The sequence below is a fragment of the Linepithema humile genome, chromosome 1, assembly GCF_040581485.1.
Source record: "Linepithema humile isolate Giens D197 chromosome 1, Lhum_UNIL_v1.0, whole genome shotgun sequence".
Taxonomy (NCBI): Eukaryota; Metazoa; Arthropoda; class Insecta; order Hymenoptera; family Formicidae; genus Linepithema; species Linepithema humile.
Genome location: NC_090128.1, coordinates 27,255,189 through 27,273,691, shown reverse-complemented (window position 1 = coordinate 27,273,691; position 18,503 = coordinate 27,255,189). Strand labels below are relative to the sequence as shown.

The 18,503-nt window shown below is 35.5% G+C and overlaps 2 protein-coding genes across 8 annotated transcripts; both read right to left on the bottom strand.

Annotated features, from left to right (window-relative positions):
* Window positions 1-484: 484 nt before the first annotated feature.
* On the bottom strand, window positions 485-14,600 carry LOC105668538 (BRD4 interacting chromatin remodeling complex associated protein). 5 transcript variants are annotated; one of them, XM_012360974.2, is made up of 17 exons: window positions 14,371-14,600; window positions 13,682-13,778; window positions 13,192-13,588; window positions 12,732-12,901; window positions 12,406-12,486; window positions 10,774-12,330; window positions 9,594-9,845; window positions 9,261-9,365; window positions 8,940-9,044; window positions 8,549-8,693; window positions 5,691-8,173; window positions 5,098-5,505; window positions 4,782-4,988; window positions 4,151-4,692; window positions 3,818-4,061; window positions 3,327-3,429; window positions 485-3,221 (listed from the first exon to the last, which is right to left on the bottom strand). In XM_012360974.2, the coding sequence occupies exons 4-17, from the start codon at window positions 12,834-12,836 to the stop codon at window positions 2,464-2,466; spliced, it is 7,095 nt and encodes a 2,364-aa protein (XP_012216397.1). In that variant the 5' UTR covers window positions 12,837-12,901; window positions 13,192-13,588; window positions 13,682-13,778; window positions 14,371-14,600; the 3' UTR covers window positions 485-2,463. The 5 variants fall into 5 exon arrangements, with proteins under 5 accessions (XP_012216397.1, XP_067204689.1, XP_067204694.1 ...); XM_067348588.1 differs by having other exon boundaries at window positions 13,682-13,773; XM_067348593.1 differs by lacking the exon at window positions 14,371-14,600 and adding an exon at window positions 13,915-14,338.
* Window positions 14,601-15,081: 481 nt separating this feature from the next.
* LOC105668552 (PP2C-like domain-containing protein CG9801) lies at window positions 15,082-18,284 on the bottom strand. 3 transcript variants are annotated; one of them, XM_012361003.2, is made up of 8 exons: window positions 18,145-18,284; window positions 17,506-17,542; window positions 17,265-17,431; window positions 16,864-17,090; window positions 16,588-16,788; window positions 16,056-16,359; window positions 15,484-15,967; window positions 15,082-15,413 (listed from the first exon to the last, which is right to left on the bottom strand). In XM_012361003.2, the coding sequence occupies exons 2-8, from the start codon at window positions 17,506-17,508 to the stop codon at window positions 15,219-15,221; spliced, it is 1,581 nt and encodes a 526-aa protein (XP_012216426.1). In that variant the 5' UTR covers window positions 17,509-17,542; window positions 18,145-18,284; the 3' UTR covers window positions 15,082-15,218. The 3 variants fall into 3 exon arrangements, with proteins under 3 accessions (XP_012216426.1, XP_067204933.1, XP_067204936.1); XM_067348832.1 differs by having other exon boundaries at window positions 16,588-17,090; XM_067348835.1 differs by lacking the exon at window positions 18,145-18,284 and adding an exon at window positions 17,860-18,054 and having other exon boundaries at window positions 16,588-17,090.
* Window positions 18,285-18,503: the final 219 nt, after the last annotated feature.

Genomic DNA, 18,503 nt, shown 5'->3' with positions numbered 1-18,503 from the left:
TTGTCATTATTTATCAAATATAAATCAAGAGCATCTTAGTTGAAAAAATAAAAAATAATTAAGAAAAATGGAAGCTTAGAAAAAATGGTAACTGTTTAAATATATATGTACTTCACAGGAAATATAGCCGAATGTGTTTGCATTGTGATATTGGGAACAAATAATATTTTCAATGTAAGTTTCTACATTGAACAATGTATTATAAACTATTCGACTCTATCATTTTTTTATGCACTAGTTATTTAGTTGATTGCTTTGCTTTACAAACTGTATTATGCAAACTTTGCTTATATTTCATTATTATTAATCATTCTTGCACATTATGTAAAAATATGACAAAATGTAACATCAGAAAGAAATCAAGTTGGATTTTACACAGAATGTATAATTTTGTTACTTATGCAGATATTGCATTTTATACGACACGAAAATATGATACTTTTTGGGTGTGCTGATAATAATTATAAAATAAAATAACTTTAAATTGTATATGTGTATATATATTATCACCGTACCATTTTTTGTCTTCACTCTCGTCAGCGGTTGTATTGTTACATATCTCGTCGTTAATGCCTAATAATTGCGACATGCGAAGTACATAGTTCAAACGCAGCAGACAGGGATATAGGACAATCTATATGCGTACTCGTGAAATATCGGCAATTTATTAGGATTAAAAGAACTTTAGCATATTCAAACTTTTAAATCTGTGTAGAATTCATTAAGTCACGATTGCCGTCGAGAGTGTAATTGAACGTTGTATGTACAAACGATTATTATTTCTTATTGTAATACATTACATAGTTTTGCTTGTTTTTTTTTTCTGTATATACGTCAGTCTTGGATTGCTTTTGCCAGAAAACGCTTTATGTTTCCACTGTATGCAGAGAGTCATCCTAGTATATGTAGAAAAAGAATACGCGATTTAATTCACATAATAAAAACTTTATCGACAACAATGTTATCCCACTGTCTTTCAATTTCATAAAAAAATCGCTTGTTAAAAACGGAAATCCCGGTTTCTTTTTCTTAATTAAGATTACAATTATTTACGTGAATTTCGTATACATGCTACAATAAAATTAACAATAAAACCATACATTGGGTATGGGAATGTATATGCTGCTAATCAATTTCGACAATTATAGGCATTCTCAAAGGCTCTAACAATTATTATGTGATTATCCTTTTTCCACATATAAACTCTTCAACATGCATCTGTCGATTACCCACACATCTATTGCGAGTTTGTATGTAATGCCAAAAAAAGTCGTAAAACGCTATACACTATTTAGAAATTGTCTCTTTGATTTTGCGTTTTAACATTGAGACTGCATATACATAAATAGAAATAAATCCAAATAATACGCACAAAAGTTCTATGTTTCTTTTTTCTCTTTATACAGAATGATTTATTATCAGTGATGCAGTTAATTTGAAAAACATAATAAATATACATAAAAAAATAAATATATAATATTAAACTTGTTTTATTCTACGCTTTTGATGTTTTGTTTTCCAAACATAATTCAATTTTATTTAATATCTCTGTGTTACTTTTTCATAAAAATTCATGTTTTAGTTATTCCTGATAAAAGATCATTCTGTATTTCATTAATACACATTTGCATATCGCATTTCCATGATTTTATATATCAGTCTCTTACGCTACTACTTTCTCTTTGCTTTTCCCATTTGCTTATCATCGATTCCAATAATGGTGTTATTAATCATAGCAATAGTAATAATAATTCTGAGAATAGATCTCAATAACAATAATACAAATAATAGTTATAATCATATTAATAATATACCTTAAAAACGTATGTACAATATTCACCGACCCACTTTTTAAGTATCGATAAGATCCTTCTACAAGTACTACTGATAAAATGGAATAAGTTGTTTTAAATAATTACTTTTTACAAAATTACATTACAAAGTGTGGCATATTGAAAAATCTGAGCGAGTTATCTATCTAACCTATTCACATTTACAGCTGCTAGAATTAGATTTACGCAGTGGCTTTATTACAGCTAGACTACTGGAAAGTATACATGTTTTTTTTTTTATATTATGAATAATTATTGCCATTGCAAAAAAGAATCTTTGATAAATCGAAATATTCAATACCACCACATGTACACATAATCAAGTTTGCCTATGCTGAATAATGCATAAATAAAGATCATATGATTTATATAAATAAGGTCACATGATTTATACAAATAATTTAGTAATCATCTGTACTTTAGTACTTCAAGATATGCCGTATCGGAAACAATCTCTCGAAAGATAGTTGCATCATCGATACAAACACAGTACTTAATGATAAGTAGATTCGTCGTCCACAAAAAAAAAACATGAAAAAATCGCCTTATAGTTCTTCTGAAGTTCTCAAGACGTACAATTATCTCAATATTCACTATCAACTTTCACTTAACATACTTTACTAAAGGAGGGTCACGAGCCTAAAATGCTGCGAACTGCTTGGTCCAGCGCAGTATCCTTCGAATCATTGGACTGTGACGACGCGCTACCGCTACTACTGCTGGACAACGTATTCGTGGGACGTTTTTTAAGATTGAGAATGCTGTCAATGGCAGACTGTACTTGTGCGGTGATTTCGTCGTGCTCGTTGCCGGCATTCCCGCTTTCGCTACTCGTCACGTGAACGGTACTACTTGGACATTGCGCTTGCGAGTGCAAAGCTAATCCGTCTAAGCTGTCGGTATCTTCTAACAAATCTCGCTCGAGATCAGTAGCGCTACTCCAACGCCTATCGAACGGAGCTACATCCTGCTCGCAATTGTCTTTCATGATTTTGTTCGAGATACCGGGCACACTCATATTTGCAACATTTGCACGAAGGCACTCGCCGTTTGCTCGTGTTCTTTCGATTTTCGACGACCTCGTAACAGCACACACACTATTATTACCACTGATATTACTGTTTTTACACTTCAAGGGGTCCGTACTGGATTGATACACTTCCAGTTCTTTCTGGATTTCCAGCCACTCGTCGTAATCGCCGCTGGTACTGCTCGTCGTTTTGATCACTGGTTTACATTCCATTTCGTCACTCGGGAAGTCATCTTCCAATTCGCGCTTCACAGATATGTTCACCAAAGATGATGATGTTGTTAAGGTCGATTTGTCCTCTTCCATAAGGCCAGGTTCAACTTTTGGCACCAATGGCTTTTCTTCCTTCTTAAACTCTTCTGCAATTTTATTTGTAATATATAAAATATAAACATTTTTTAAAATAAGGCATTACAAATGTATTTAATATTTGCAATTGTATTGATTTAAAAATGTGTTATTACCGGTAACTCTCGCCTCTTGTTCTCGTAACTTATTAAGGATGCTTTGTTCTTCAGAGACAAAAGTCCTATCAATCATCATCAATTCTGAGGTCCTCACCTCACGCTGTAATTTAATTTTAAGGATGTTAGTGCAATAATACTCTTAATCGCTTATATAAAATTTATCAAATAAAGAAGGAAAATTTAGAATATGTAGAGTTAAATAGTAAAAAGAATGAAGTAATTTAAATATTTCAAATTACCAAGTTTGAATATTTTTATGCATAATTAATGTGCAAGAATTGAATTTAACCTTTCAATTTTTGCACTTAATTTATGAAGTTTTTTTGTTAAATGTTAAATCATTTTAAAAACCCGTTATTTAAAAGCTAAAGGTTTTCTTATACGAATTATAATTCTTATTGAATCACATGAAATAAGTGATATATCGATAGCTAACGTAGTTATACATATATAATCATTACATAAATAAATTATATTATCATTCATACCATGCTTTCCATTAGAAGAAGATACGTGTATTTATTCATCATAGCACTGAATTTGCTCAACAAGTGTTTCGACGTCTCCTCGAATATCTCGTCCGCTTTCGCCAAATCCTTAGTGCTGAGTACTTGCTCATTTAAGCAATGGTATCTCACCAAACGTTTGCAGGCATCAAGTTTGCTTGAGAATGGTGTATTCATATCCGGACTGATCGCACCACTTTGATCGATTTTTAGTTGCTGTTCCATTCTGTAAGTAATCATACGATTAAATATTGATGCCATTGAATCTTCAGAGACGATATTAAATGTAACAGAAGCTTATGCTTAAATACATACACTTCGCTACGATTTATCTGCCTACAAATCGGACTAGTCGCACGTCTTTTTACGCCTTGCCTTGGGCTTATTAGTGGACTGCTACTAGGACTGACGAGTTGCTTCGTCGCATTTCCGCTAGTGTTTACAGGACTCTGAATCCTCTGTGTTCCCTTGCCCATCATTCTAGGTGAAGTCACTTGACCTGCAGGAGAGCCGCTTTGAACCTGAACTTGGATGGGGGAGGAAAGTTCTTGTTGTTTCACGGGACTCGGCGTCTGTATGGTCGCTTTGATGTCCAACGGATCCGTTTGACACTGCGTGGATTGTTGCATGCTCGTCGGTTGCTGTGTTTGGACTTGGGTTAATTGTTGCGCGTTGCTCTGTAATTGCGGGGTTGCTGTGGTGGAAATAGGCGGCGAGAAGATTTGCATATTCGCGGAGGACGGATTCAACATCTGATTCCCGTGATTCTGATAAAACTTGTGCTGCTTGGTGTGCGTCTGGTGCATACTCTGTGTCGCGGTGTTCGATATAGGTGATTGCTGCACACTCTGTGGCACCTAGAACAATTATGACATTCGGCAATAATGGCAAAATGTACAAAAATATATAAACAAAAAAGTGAATACTTAAACGATGTTTGGCTTACCGTAATATTATTAATGAAATTATTGTTCGAGCTACTGGGAATTGTTATGGATGTAGTTGGATTTAGATTTTGAGATGTAACCGACATAACAGCAGAAGTCTGAGTCTGAGTTTGCGCTGCTGATGTTTGGCTCTTGAACGAATTTTGTGGATTTATATTTGATGCCACTGTTGAAACTGCATTTACACTGAATGTTGTTTCAGCAGGCTATATGGAACAAATAGAACACAAATTGTACAAACCAAGATTTCGTATATTCTTAGTTGTTATCGCGTTCTATAAATATTGTCATCTGTTCTCTTATGTATGTACTTACATTATTGACAGAATGTGTAGTAGTGCTCACGATTTTTCCAGTAGATAATATCTTCGATTGTTCTTGGTATAATTTTGCCAGTATCGCCTGATCCGATGACGTGCCAGATTTTCGAGATAAAATAGTTTGGATTTGTGACTGAATGTTTTTCAACATTTGCTGCTTTTGAGCAGGAAGCTGAATAGTTTGTACTCTTTGTACCATTTGACCGTTTGACGGGACTGATACATGACTGCCGGTAGAAGACGAAACCAAAGGACCATTGGCAATGATTTGAGTCGTTTCGGTCTTAGCAGAATTTGTATTCTGAGATACCGTTACGTTTGTTTTATTAGAATTGTCAATCTTTTGTAAATTGGATGTATTCGCCGTGACCATTGTTGGCCGAGTAACAGTTACTGTCTTTGTCTAAAAAATAAAAATAGATTAAATATCTATATTTAATATTCCTATTATTAAGATTTTCCAATTTTAATGTATTTTTAGAATTTTGAGCGAGAATTAAGATAATATCGACAACCATTTGTCTTAAATAGGAAATAAATAAAATAAAGAGATTAAGAGATTAAAAATAAATATATATATATACATACCTGTGAATTTACAACACTTTGAGCGGTCACTGCAACTTTCGTCCTTTTCACGATTTTTGCTTTCTTTGGTTGATTATTATTACCCAAGTTTCTAATTTGCTGTTGATTTAGGTTGTCAATAAATTGACTAGGAAAATTCGAATTTTGAATCTGTATATGCTGCGGCATCTGAGATGGCGCAGCCTGTACTACAATGTTCTGAATATTATTTTGGATTGTCGGAGCTCCACCAGAACTGTTCACGATTATCTGACTCGTCGGGGTGTTAATTTGGACGCCTTGCAAGTTCTGATTATTCGAATCCGGCTCGCCGATCACTATCTTCTGCGTTTGATTTTGATTCTGCGTCTGATTCGTCGCGTTCAACTGTCCAGCCAAAAACTGTTGCAAGAATTGCTGACTAATCACCTGCATCTGGCCATTTGCGTTTGCGATTAACAGCTGATCGTTGGGATTCAAGTTGCTTAGCGCATTCAAAATTTCAGGTGTAATTTTGGGCGCGTTATTCAGTATGTTGTTCGCCGCCGAATTCAGTATATTTGCACCTTGCGATTCCACCTTTTGAGATTCATTTTGCTGGGTGGTGTTGGAAGTGGGAGTAGTTGTGATCAGTATATTTTGATTCTGATTATTTTGTTGCGTATTGATCCCTTGCTGAACGACATTAGCAGAGTTCTGGGTCTCAAAGTGATGCGCATTAACAGAGGCAAAAGTATTCGCTGTCATGAGCTTTTGCTGCTGAACGTTCACGTTTTGCTGTACATTAACATTTTGCTGGACACTCGTGTTGTGCAAAACAGTAGACGTATTTTGTTGTTGCAAACTGGTCAGGACATTCTGCTGCGCATGAGTTGCGTCTTTGATACTTGACTGCAAATTTTGTTCAATATTCTGAACGTTCCCAGCTGTATTTTGCTGTAAGACATTGATTGTATTTTGTTGAATACTTGCATGTTGTAAAACATTCATGGTGTCATGCTGTTGCATGGTGTTGCAAGAGCTTTGTTGCTGCAGTATGTTCATGGAATTGTGATGAATGTTGGAGCTCTGCAAATTTTGTTCAAATATTTGTTGCACGTTTTGAGTTTGTACGGTTTGCGCAGTAATCTGCTGATTATGTTGAAACATTGGCGAGTCCTGATGCAGCACTAGAGTCTCCTGTTGACTTGTTTGCTGAAGACTTTGATTAGTTTTAGATGTGTGATCGGTTTGTACTATTGAACTATTCGGCAATGATTTTTGCATGTGAATACCATGTTGTTGCTGTTTCTGCTGCTGTTGCGCTTGCTTTCCCAGATTTTGTCGTACATTTGTGGTTATGCAAGCATTCGTGAGACGTACCTGACTAGATTTTTGCAGAGAAATGTTGGAATTCTGTTGATTGGAGCTTGCTTGGTTCGTATTGGATACTCGAGGACTTTGAATACTAAACGTTGTAGGCGAAGGTTTCACAGATAATATTTCAGAAGCGTTTAGAGTAGTGTTATTGCTCGTCTGTGACAAAGTAGGATTTGAGGACTGAATATTCTTAGCTTGTATCAGGTTTTGTACGTTGACATTCTTCGCCGTTTGTATTTCCAGTGATTGCAATCCGAGGCTACTTTGAATGCAGATATTCGGCAGCGAATTCGTCTCTTGAGGAACAATGTTTGTATTCTTCTGTTGATTCGGCTTTGAACATATCTGGCCGTGATGTGTATTAGTGGAAACGACATTTTGTGAGCCTGTAGAACTCACAGTGTTGGAGACTTGATTTCCATTGGACAAAGGCGATTTGATGAATTTTTGCTTCTGCTGAGTTGTGTTTTGCGTATTAGATTGTGGGGTGATTTGCTGCGCCTGACCGAAAATTTGCGAGATTTGTCCACCACTTTGAGACAGAGATCGTATTAAAGCTTGAGCGGTCGCTTGATCTATCTCGGGTTGATTGGGCTCTGGAGTATGATGTAGAACGATTCTACCGTCTTCTCCAACCGCTAATCGCAATTGTCCCGATATTGTATTCTGCACAGGCATCTGAAGTTGCGCGACGAGCTGACTGTTGAACGTTTGTGACATAGAAGCTTGTGTGTTCGTTGTATTTGTTGCAGGTACTTGAGTTAGACTCTGAGCAGAACTACCAGAGACTGCTCCTTGCGATGGAAGCTGATTCAAAGATTGTCCGGCATTGGCTTCGCTTGTTTGCACTTGACAAGGAACTTCGGTTTCAGTTGTCAGCTCGGTATCAAAAATATCATCATCATCTCCGATACCCGATATCTTCATAATACTGGCAAGATCCAACTTCGGTGGTTCGTCCTCTTTTCTTTTGGCCTTTTTCTTCTTTTTCGCTTTCTTTTTAGGAGGCGGACATATATCTGAGACAGCTTGCGTGCAAGCAGCATTGCTAGTAGTATTGCCAGATGTGACTTGTGAGATTTGTTGTTGAGGACTTTGTACCATAGCGTTCTGAATTACGATAGAGTTGCCAGTTCCTGAATTGGCTGTAGAATTTAAATAGTTGGCACAAAATTAATATCAAATTTTTAACAAACCGGTTTGATGTTTAAACAACTAACAAGCAAATCCGAACATTCTGATTTTGATAAAATTACATACATATATGAAGAGTAAATAGATAACTTTAGAATTTAAAATTTTAGTTGCGGTCCAAAAACCATTCTAAGGGGTGAAATCACCCCTTATATGTAGAGCGGCTTTTTGCTTTTCACGATATATCATAATATTCACGATAAGATGTAAAAATTAAATATAAAACACAATTTTAGGCGATTCTAAGCATTTTTAAGATTCTAATACTTAATATAAAATTCAATATTATAATTGATTTCGCTACAACATTGTTACATGAAACTTACATGGCGCAGGACTAGATGGAGTATGTCTTATTACTGGAGAAGCAGCTGGAGGAAATCCATTGGGTACAGCAAAGAATGTAGGTGTAATCCCTTGTAATTGCATACCTTGTGCTGTGACAACTCTTACTAATTGTTGTTGCGTTAACTGCAATCATAAATTAAGCATTTAATTAGTTTCTCATTTTGAGAAGTTTTCTAAGAATGTGTTATACATGTTATATATTCAAAATACAATATATTTTCTCACTTTAAATAATTCTTATAATAACGACAAAAATGAGACCCATGTTTTCAATAGAAAGTGTATAGTTGTTTCAATATTTTATAAAAATTTAATAAGCAATGTGATTATGAATATGAAGATGCATGAATGAATGGATGAAACCATCACCTGTGCAGTATGTGTTTGTTGCTGGGCGTTTGCCGGCGTCCTTAGTATGAGCTGAACGCCTCCTGGTTGCTGCTGTACAATGACAGGTCCAGTCGATGGCAATACCTATGTATCAAATGTGACAAATATATAAAGCGTAAAGCAATTTTCTGATAATAGAAATGCATGTAAGCATAATAAAAATGCATCTCGTAGTAGATATCAAGCATATCAAAGTATCTCATATAATACAGCATGACATATATATTTTTATGTAATTACATAATGAATATGCAGGTGACAGATATAATCGAGATTAATAAAAAGCTATTTTGTAATAACCTGGTTCAGTACAGTCAAACCCTGCGCTGTTGGTATCATTGTCGCTGTGGTAGGATTTGGTTGGGGCCCAGCAAGAACTAGTTGCGGCTGAGTCTGCTGCGTCACCTTTAAAGAAAGAATATACAACTCAATATATAAAATAATTATCTCCTTTTAAATAATATAAAATAAAATAATATAAAATGGTCTTGTTATGTGATGCTAAATATAATCATTCTTTTAAGATAATAAACATATTTTATTATTTATTAAGATACAAACTGTGTCAGAGATGTAAATAATGCATTGAATGCAAATAGTGCATTGAATATTGTATTAAAAAATAAGCCGTACCTGGTTAGTGATTGTAGTCGTAGCACGCTGCGACTTTTGCTGAGAAGTAGTAGCTTGTTGATTTGGTGGTTTTGGCAGAATTTGCGGCGGTTGTTTGGCTGGTTTAGCGGCCGCTATTTGGATTTGCTGATTTCCGATTAAGTGGGTCCTAGTCACTAGTTGAGTCGGGGTAGACTGATAACCCTGTGGTGTACCATGAATTATTTGTAACACCTGCATCCCTTGTTGCAATATGGGTGTATTAGGCCGAACCTGAAGTGGGAAAAACACATATTGTATAAATGTATTAACAAATAAATAGATATAATATTTTTAAATAATATTTTATGCCTAAAGTAATATTTTTTTACTATTTGCTAATAAGTTGACAACATCAATAATTAATTAGCTTCTAATTATGCTTTAAATCTTGTTTTTTTCATTGGCATCAAGTTGATGTGGAGATATACAAATTTCTTTAAGTTATGTCTGTTATCTGATCAGAATATTTTGTGACGTTGCCACCGCCGCAAAACCGTCGCGATTTATATTAAAGTCGGAGATACTAATTTACTATTATGCTAACATCCTTTTTCTTAAAAAAAAATGTATTCAGAATTACTAGAATTATCCAATTATTATTCAATTGCTTTAAGATGCTATAAATAAATGTCGGCAATATTTAATGGTTCTATAAATATTGTCACAGAAAGCACATAAGAGCGACGTTATCAAAGAAAAGATAATATTACGGTAGTGTTTACTGAATTTAAATTCCATTCAGTCGTAAGAGATATAAAAATAATTTGTAGAATAAAGCAATATGATGTAATACTAAGTGTAAATCATAAAAAATTCTCGATCCTTCACTGGAATCTTTATAACAGCAAAAAGCAGAGCATCATGTAAATGTTCTATTTACATTATGCATCTTATTGCATTATGCATATTTGCATGCAAATAAATTAGTTTTTTTCGCATATCACCACTTATGTGTGACAATTATCGAATGCGATTACTAGTATATAGAATAATTCAATGTATAATGCAAAGAAAATATAAAAAAATGAAGGGTATGAAATGATACAAAGATTCTGACGAATGCACTAATGCATCTTATTCTAAAAACTAAAAGGTCAATAAGGTTTAATAAGCAGTTAAAGTCATTTGATTTGAATGTTATGCAGATAAGTGTTCTTACCACAGGTGGACCAGGACTACCTCCGGGTGCTGGACTTCTATTGTTGAGAGAGTTATTCCCGCTTAAAAGATGAGGGCTTTTTGCGGGAGGATACGGACTAAGTACAGGACTTTGTATTTGGCTAACACTCATCGGACTCTGCATGGGGCTTTGCATTTGTATGTTAAAGTTACTGTTCGAGGTCGACGTGCCGACTGGACTCGGACTATTCCGATTCGATTGTATCGAGTTCGAAGCTGGACTTCTAAGTAAAAGTCGATTAGGGCTGGGACTCGGCGTAGGCGGTGCTATATTAGACGCTGGACTTTTCAGGGGTATTGAGAACGGACTACCCGGTGAACTAATGTTTTGACCTTGAATATTTTGCATAGACTTAACGGTATTCATAGTACTGACCACATTCGACGATTGTGTTGTACCCGTTAGTGTTACTGACGCACTTAAGCCAGGGTTTATCCCCTGTGAATACTGTCGCTGTGGTTGAAATCCAGTCGACTGGGAGGAACTTAAAGAAGAAACATGACTCAATGACATAGTCGGTTCATTGGATATATGTTGTACATTCGATGTCGTTATATTGGATAAATTAGACTGCATTGTACCAAGGTGCGGTATGTTTGTAGTGAGATTCACGTTCGAAGCGTGATTCACATTTGCAGTGGTTGTATGGATTGAATCGTTGGGTGTGCTCGTGAATATGCTGGAACTTGCTCCAGAATTAGAGATTTGTGAGATTGTTGAAATGTTTGAGTTGGGATGTTGCGATATAGCAGAGTTTGGTACATGTGCTAAATTTGACGATCCAACAATGTGTGGTGCAATACTCTGAATGCTCTGTATTGTTTGGAATGGAAACTGTGCACTACTAGAATTCAAACTAGTTGGCGTAAGACCAGTTGCCAGGGCATTCGCAGGTCGATTGAGACCTTGATTTACACCAGAATTTATATTGGCGGCGGTCAAATTCGCATTCGGATTAATAGCAGATAAACCAGAATTCGCGGCGGTTAAATTAGTATTCAATGTAGTAAGACTTTGATTTACATTCGATGAGTTTAAGCTTGTCAAATTTGGATTTACACCGGTTAGTCCAGTATTCACTCCAGATAGTCCAGAATTAATGTTTGTAGAATTTATTGTATTGAGTCTGTTTATTCCAGTATTTACCCCCGTATTTATGCTATTCAAGTCTTGTCCCAAATTGGATAAACTGTTGTTAATATTGTTTGAGCCAATGTTGGACGTTAGATTAGAATTGATAGCATTTATGTGATTCAAGCTAGGATTTATCGCGGTCAGCCCTGTGTTTATGCTTGGCAGGCCCAAATTGTGCAGAGGATTTGATGTAGTGATAACATTGGAAGTGAGAGATGTAAGACTGGTATTTAGAAGTGACAGAGGCAATCCCATATTAAGGCCCACCCCAAAAGTGGGGGTGGCCGGGGGTAGGCCCATACCAGTCCCTGAGGGATTTATGGTACTCTGATTCAATTGATTCAACTGGTTTACGTAGACTATGTGATTTCCAGTTGTGGACCCATTCCCTTGTTCTTGTGGCTGCAAGAACAAGCAACGTTGGAGAAACGTTTTCCTAATGAAATACGCCAAATTAATTGTCAACAAACGACTTACGTTGTTTGATGTCTGTTGCAAAGCAAATGTTAGTGACTGGCCACTGGTATTCTGGGCTTGTAGCTGTTGTAATTGCTGCAACTATGGTAAAATTGGTGCGTATTAAATACTGATTAGAAGATTATTCAAAACTTCTTTTTCAAGAAAGATCTTTAACTACACTTTATTACATTTTCTGCATCTTAAATAAAATGTGTATTATTTAGAATTTGAGAAAACATGTAAAGAATGCACAAAATGTACTTGGTTCCTTGAAAAGATCGCAAAATGTAGAAACTCTAATTGAAATGAACATATCTATTTGTACAGATGTTTCTATATCTTACTTGTTGTTGGGTCAAAACGGTAACTGGATTATTACGACGTGCATTTGGGGAAGTTGTAGAGGATACTGAGTCCCCAAGAAGAGGGCGTGACTGAGGCTGCTGCATGCCCACGCAGCCCCTCTTTACTATGGGCAGCGTTTGGCCACCTTTTCAGCTTATTTTGCTCTTTCCTATTAATATAAAATCTACTTTACTCATCACAAATTCATGGAAATTTGTAAAAAGTAAAAAATGATAAAAAAGCATCTAAAATGCTATAATTTACAAAACTTTCTGAATTATACAATAAATCTCGTTTAGCAAAACTAATAGATAACATTCATGAGAGTTTAGTGAATGCAGTTAAAGTATATAAAATGTTTTGAAAACTAAAATATTCTTATTAATATTACGTATATAACTATAAATAATATTAGTTATATTATAAATATTGTTAGTATTATTGAAAAAACATATTTACCAAAATATTGTTTAACAGTCGAAGTGAGCAATATTTGCGTTTCGGCGCCACTCAACGTGTCTGCGACCTATATCTCCTGTTCCTGTCATGCATATAATTTCGTATTTCCTCTGAAGTTCACAGGCAGCACTATATTGATTCTTCAAAGTAGTTGTATCCTCATATATTGTTAACGTTGTTTTTAAAGATTTTGCTCCAATGTTAACCATGCTTCGCTGCTATAAGCGTCACTTTGTTGTATATTGAAAGTAGTTCTCTCTTGAACTACTTTATCCATTAAAGAATAATTGTTCAATTGCATTGTGGATATATCCTGACTTATATTTAAAGTGCATTTGCCAAAGGATTATATCCATTTATAAATGTAGCAATATTAAGTTTGTCCATGACAGCATATCTAAGATATGTACAAAAGACAGTATCAAATATCACTTTGTAAATAGTACTTCTCTCATATTACATGCTATCCCCAGTCCAAGAAATAGCTCACCGTCATTCTTGAATATTTGTCAAATGTTTAAAATCTTTCTATTGTTGTTACACACACTACACTTTTATTTGTACAGATTTTGCGTCGATCTTCTGTTCTGCAAAAAGAAAGGAAAGAATCAATGCAAATTCAAAAGTTTATATAAAAGTTAACATAATTTAGATGTTTCTTTCAGATTCTGTCGCTATTAAATCAGCCGAAATTATAAGAATTGCTTTTACAGATAGACATACATGAGAGATCAAGAAAGCGGTACAACGTATCATGTTTGATTGAGCGTTGCTATATTCCAGAGAGTGATAATCACGAGTTTGTACGCTAATTCTAAGAAATCGATCGATTTTGATAAAACGACAGGTATTTTAAGTAAAAATTGGACAGCTGGGAGCATATTTTGAGGTTATAACTGGCGCGCCTGTGTGCAAGCATACGTGCCACCAAGTTACCAATACACGCGTACGAGAAGAATCACATACACCTCACTCTCACTTACGAGTACCGCGGCGCGCGGTTGCACACAACAAAAGGCCCGACTGACAAGGCGTAAACAAAAGAAAACGCGAGCATCTGATGAAAATTTCGCGATCCGCCAGGCCAGGAGGGTCGGCGGACAACACTACGACACGCGTGTAAGGTGACTGACGCGCAAAAATGCGCGTAGCGTCGCGACGAAAAATTGTCAATATTACCTCCGCGAACGCGGTTTTGCCACCCCGTGTTTTCCTCCTGGGAATTTTCGCGGTCTCGTACGATTTCTCTTCGTGTAATTCCACGTCCCGGCGCGATCCGTCGCACGTCGCTAAACGAAAACAACGCACACGGGGCACGCGCGGCGAGGATATTCGACTGAAAATAGTAAACTTCAGTTACACGACAGTTCCATGTACGCGTTACACTATTCGGTGGCAACGGCCATCATGTAATTGTCAGGGTTGCCATTAGCGCAGGTCCATAAAATCCCAACCGTTATTGCCACTATTGGCGATATCTCGAATGAAAAGCACTGTAACTTTTTGTAACTATAAAGGTACACTCTGTGAAATTGCATAATCGCATAATGCATATGCTGAGAGATTAACCAATCGTGTGTCTAATGTAAATTTACACCAAACACATAATTGGTCGATTTCTCTGTGTTTATACATTATGCATAAGGAAATCTACCAATCCTGTGTCTATTATAAATTTATATATAGCTGCAAATAGATTTATTTTTTAAACATAATTTAGGATACAAATGTTACTACCATTATTTTTATTAATAATAAACAATTATTTGTTACATACTTATAAAGCTAATTTTATTCAAACAGAGATGTTAGAGAAATAATAAATTATAAATAATTTTATAAATAATTTTTCCAAGCATCTTCAAGGATTATAGAGATAGAGAACATTAGTTTTGAAAGATATACATTCTTTTTATTCAAAATACTAAGTAAGAATATATATTATAATACAGAAAGTTCTCAATTTAATTTTTATACAAATAAAAATTACACTCTATCCTCAATTACAAGTTATACTGTGAAGAAATTTATGAACCAATTAAGTATGCTACGACTGTTGCATGATCTAGCTTGCCAGGTATCATAGATATCTTTTCCAATGTCCTTTTCCTTCGAGATCTCTGCTCCTGCTTTGAAAGCTGTATCAATTGACCATCTTTATTTTGTCCATAATATAATTCTGTGTCTTCCAGAATCCGTCTTTTCGCGGCAGTTATGCGTACCTGTGGATAAATTTGGCGATTAGCATTGTACAAAACATTGCTTGAAAATAGTAAAACATTTTATGCTTACTGCAAAATCCAAAAGAAGTTCACATAGATGTTTGGCACTATTGCACGGCGGCCCTTCTCCAGAAACTCCACGCCGCAACAGATCCTCCATTCTGAGCAATGTGAGTTCGTGTCTTTGATAAGCTTCAACTACCGGTAGATTGTTGCTATTCCCATTACTATTACTCGACTCTGTGTGCAAATTCTCTGCAGATTTTCTACGTGTTTTTGATCTAGCCTCGTGACTCCTTAGCGTGGCATCGGCGCCACTGCTATGATTAGGTAAAATTGCAAATTTTCCCACTACAGGATCAAAATTATCTGAAATTCCATCACTTGTCAGAAATACAATATCGCCCCCCTCAACTTCCGTTACGGCCAGCGTTAAGTTATTCAATTCGGGATTAGAGCCATCTACTGGGCCTAGAGCACCTAAGGCATCTCGCATGTCTCGCATGCAATGAATATCGTGAGAACCTCGTGTTATCTCCCTCACACCAGTTTTTCTGTTTACATAAAATTGTCAGAGACTTATTATTCATATTAATTTATGATGCAATGCGTAATGAAAAGCAGATAACGACGAATATGTACCTCGAATATACATAGGCCAAACTATCACCAACATTGCAGGTACAAGCAATATATTTTTTCTGGTGTATATTTGTGTCAGTGTTTGAATTTGGCAGTGGAAGGATCGTGCATACTGTTAAGGTAGTGAGCATTCCTTGTTCTTGAAGAATTAACGAATGTGCTGCATGGAATGATCGAAGTAACGCTACAAATACATCTTTTGTCGTTGTCATCTCACTATTTATAGATGGGCAAAACAAGGCCCGGTTTAAATACTCTATACTTCCATGGACTGCGGATCTAGCTGCTATACTAGCTTTTGTACCTGGAATTTCCAATTATAAATATGATTGAAACATTAAACTTGCATATTATTATTGTAAAAGATAAAAATAAGCAGTGGCAAATTTAATTGTAATTATTTAATGAAATGTAAAGAAACAGAATCAATTATCTCTCTACAAATTGTAATTGAATTTATCAAACAAAACTTGTCTTAGCTTTAGGTTTACACCAGCTTATTTCTTTTTTTTAGATTTATTATTATATTTACCCCAATTAACACCATCTGCAAGAGCCAATATGGCAGAGTTTGGTCTTGCTACAACGCCAAAGCAATCAGCTATTGGTTCTCCGTTGTTAGTATCACTGATAGGATTTTTCTCATACAGTGTAGTTGCAATTCCATATGCGTTTTCATGAGGATTAAACCAATCCGTAATTCCAGCAACTGTAATGTTTGACGTTGTTGATCCTGAAAGTTTTGTCTTTATTTTATAAAGAGACATGGGAAATGTTTCACACATTATTATTATTATTCTAAACTTACCACTTCTATATTGCTCATTTTGATCTAGCATATCAATATAATCTATATCAGTATCACTAATACTTAAGTGCTTCTGTTGAAGATTAACTGCTGTAAGACCACTGTCAGGACCAGTATAGGCCGCAAATATTTCTTCATTTTCTTGAAAATTGTCGAGTTGTCTACTCGGTAATTCTTCTGGATTTCGACCGTGTAAAATAGGAGGCCCTTCTTGTTTTGTTTCTAGCCTAAGAATATTAATATATAATTAATACACAGTGATGCATTAGATAAGTAAAGAACAAAATAGAGCATTGGTGCCTCTATCCGGTTTGATCTAGATAATGATTTGTGTAATAGTAATTTTTAATGTGTATTATAAATCCCTTAATTTTTACTGTATCTTTAATTTTAATCTTTACCCATTCAGATAGCGTGTGATGAAGCAGCCACCAGGAAAATCCTGAGTTAATGATCGTGGGCTTCGAAGAGATTGTTCTCCAAGGCCAATATTCTCCACCGCTCCAGCCAAGTTGCTAATAGATAGTTGGCGCATGAAACCAGCAACTTTCTTCCGTAAACTTGGCATCTTTCAAAGAAGTCCAAGTACAGCAATTATGAATGTTAATTATTGTCTAATATTACTTCACGAAAGGCTCATACCATGATTATAGCTGCTGGAAACAGGTCTCTGATTAACCTTAAAAAATTCATAGAAACATCTTATAAAATTTTTATTAGAGATTATATTATCAATTATATAAAATTATATACATAATAAAATAGATGGAAGCAAGTGGCAAGTCAATTTTGATTAACTAAGATGTAGAATAAAGATGAAAGAATAAACATAATATGTAACATATAATTATACTAAAAAGAATAATATATTTATATGTAATATTTAAAAGAATACAATTATTTTTCTTGAAATTTATTTGAAATATAAAGATGTTTATTGAATTTATGCTAAAATTATGACTAAATTATGAAATAAAACATTGTCTTTGCACTTGCTTTAGTTCTAGCAGTTGAAAGTAAAGCTTCAAGGACAAACAAATTACATCTCCTTTAAAACCAGACACAAAGAAACTCAATCAAGCAATGGAATATTCTTTTATACTATCACACAATATAGTGATTTATTATTCCGCAGTTTCTTATTGACAATTTGACTTATCACATGATATCATTCTTTTAGATTACACACGCGAATTAAAACAGACGTCGATGAAATATATAAAGAAACTGCGAAGCGACTGGCGTCAACTGTACTTGTGGTGCGGCGACAAAAACAGTTACCTGGGAAAATTCTCACTGAATGAGATCACGATGCATACTGCACAAGCCCATTATTTTCTACTTTACCGCCATATTGGTAATGTGTCAATATCCGACTACTTGCAAGCGGCGGATCTAAAGAGACCTCCTCCCACGCTGCTACAGTCGTGACAGCAAACGATCGCAGTGCGTCTCCCGCTTGTGCATACATGGAATCGTTCGCGCGGCCGCGATTAGTATGGATAATAAAGCGGCGTCAACGGATGTCACGTTCGACAACGTTCTCATCAAGGTACGCGTACGTACACATACGTACGGGCGTAACGGGGCCGAGGAAGCCCTCCGCACAATTGACGTTCGCTCCAATTCTCGTACGGCGG

What these genes read in the sequence shown, in the direction of transcription:
- LOC105668538 (XM_012360973.2), bottom strand. Translation starts at nt 12,836, where the DNA reads ATGCAGCAGCCTCAGTCACGCCCTCTTCTTGGGGACTCAGTATCCTCT. An exon ending in GTAGTCCTGGTCCACCTGTG is followed by an intron (nt 9,846 to 10,773) that starts GTAAGAACACTT and finishes TTCCCACTTCAG; the next exon opens with GTTCGGCCTAATACACCCAT. An exon ending in CTACACATTCTGTCAATAAT is followed by an intron (nt 4,989 to 5,097) that starts GTAAGTACATAC and finishes TGTTCCATATAG; the next exon opens with CCTGCTGAAACAACATTCAG.
- LOC105668552 (XM_067348832.1), bottom strand. An exon ending in TGCAGATGGTGTTAATTGGG is followed by an intron (nt 16,360 to 16,587) that starts GTAAATATAATA and finishes TGGAAATTCCAG; the next exon opens with GTACAAAAGCTAGTATAGCA. An exon ending in TTGGCCTATGTATATTCGAG is followed by an intron (nt 15,968 to 16,055) that starts GTACATATTCGT and finishes TTATGTAAACAG; the next exon opens with AAAAACTGGTGTGAGGGAGA.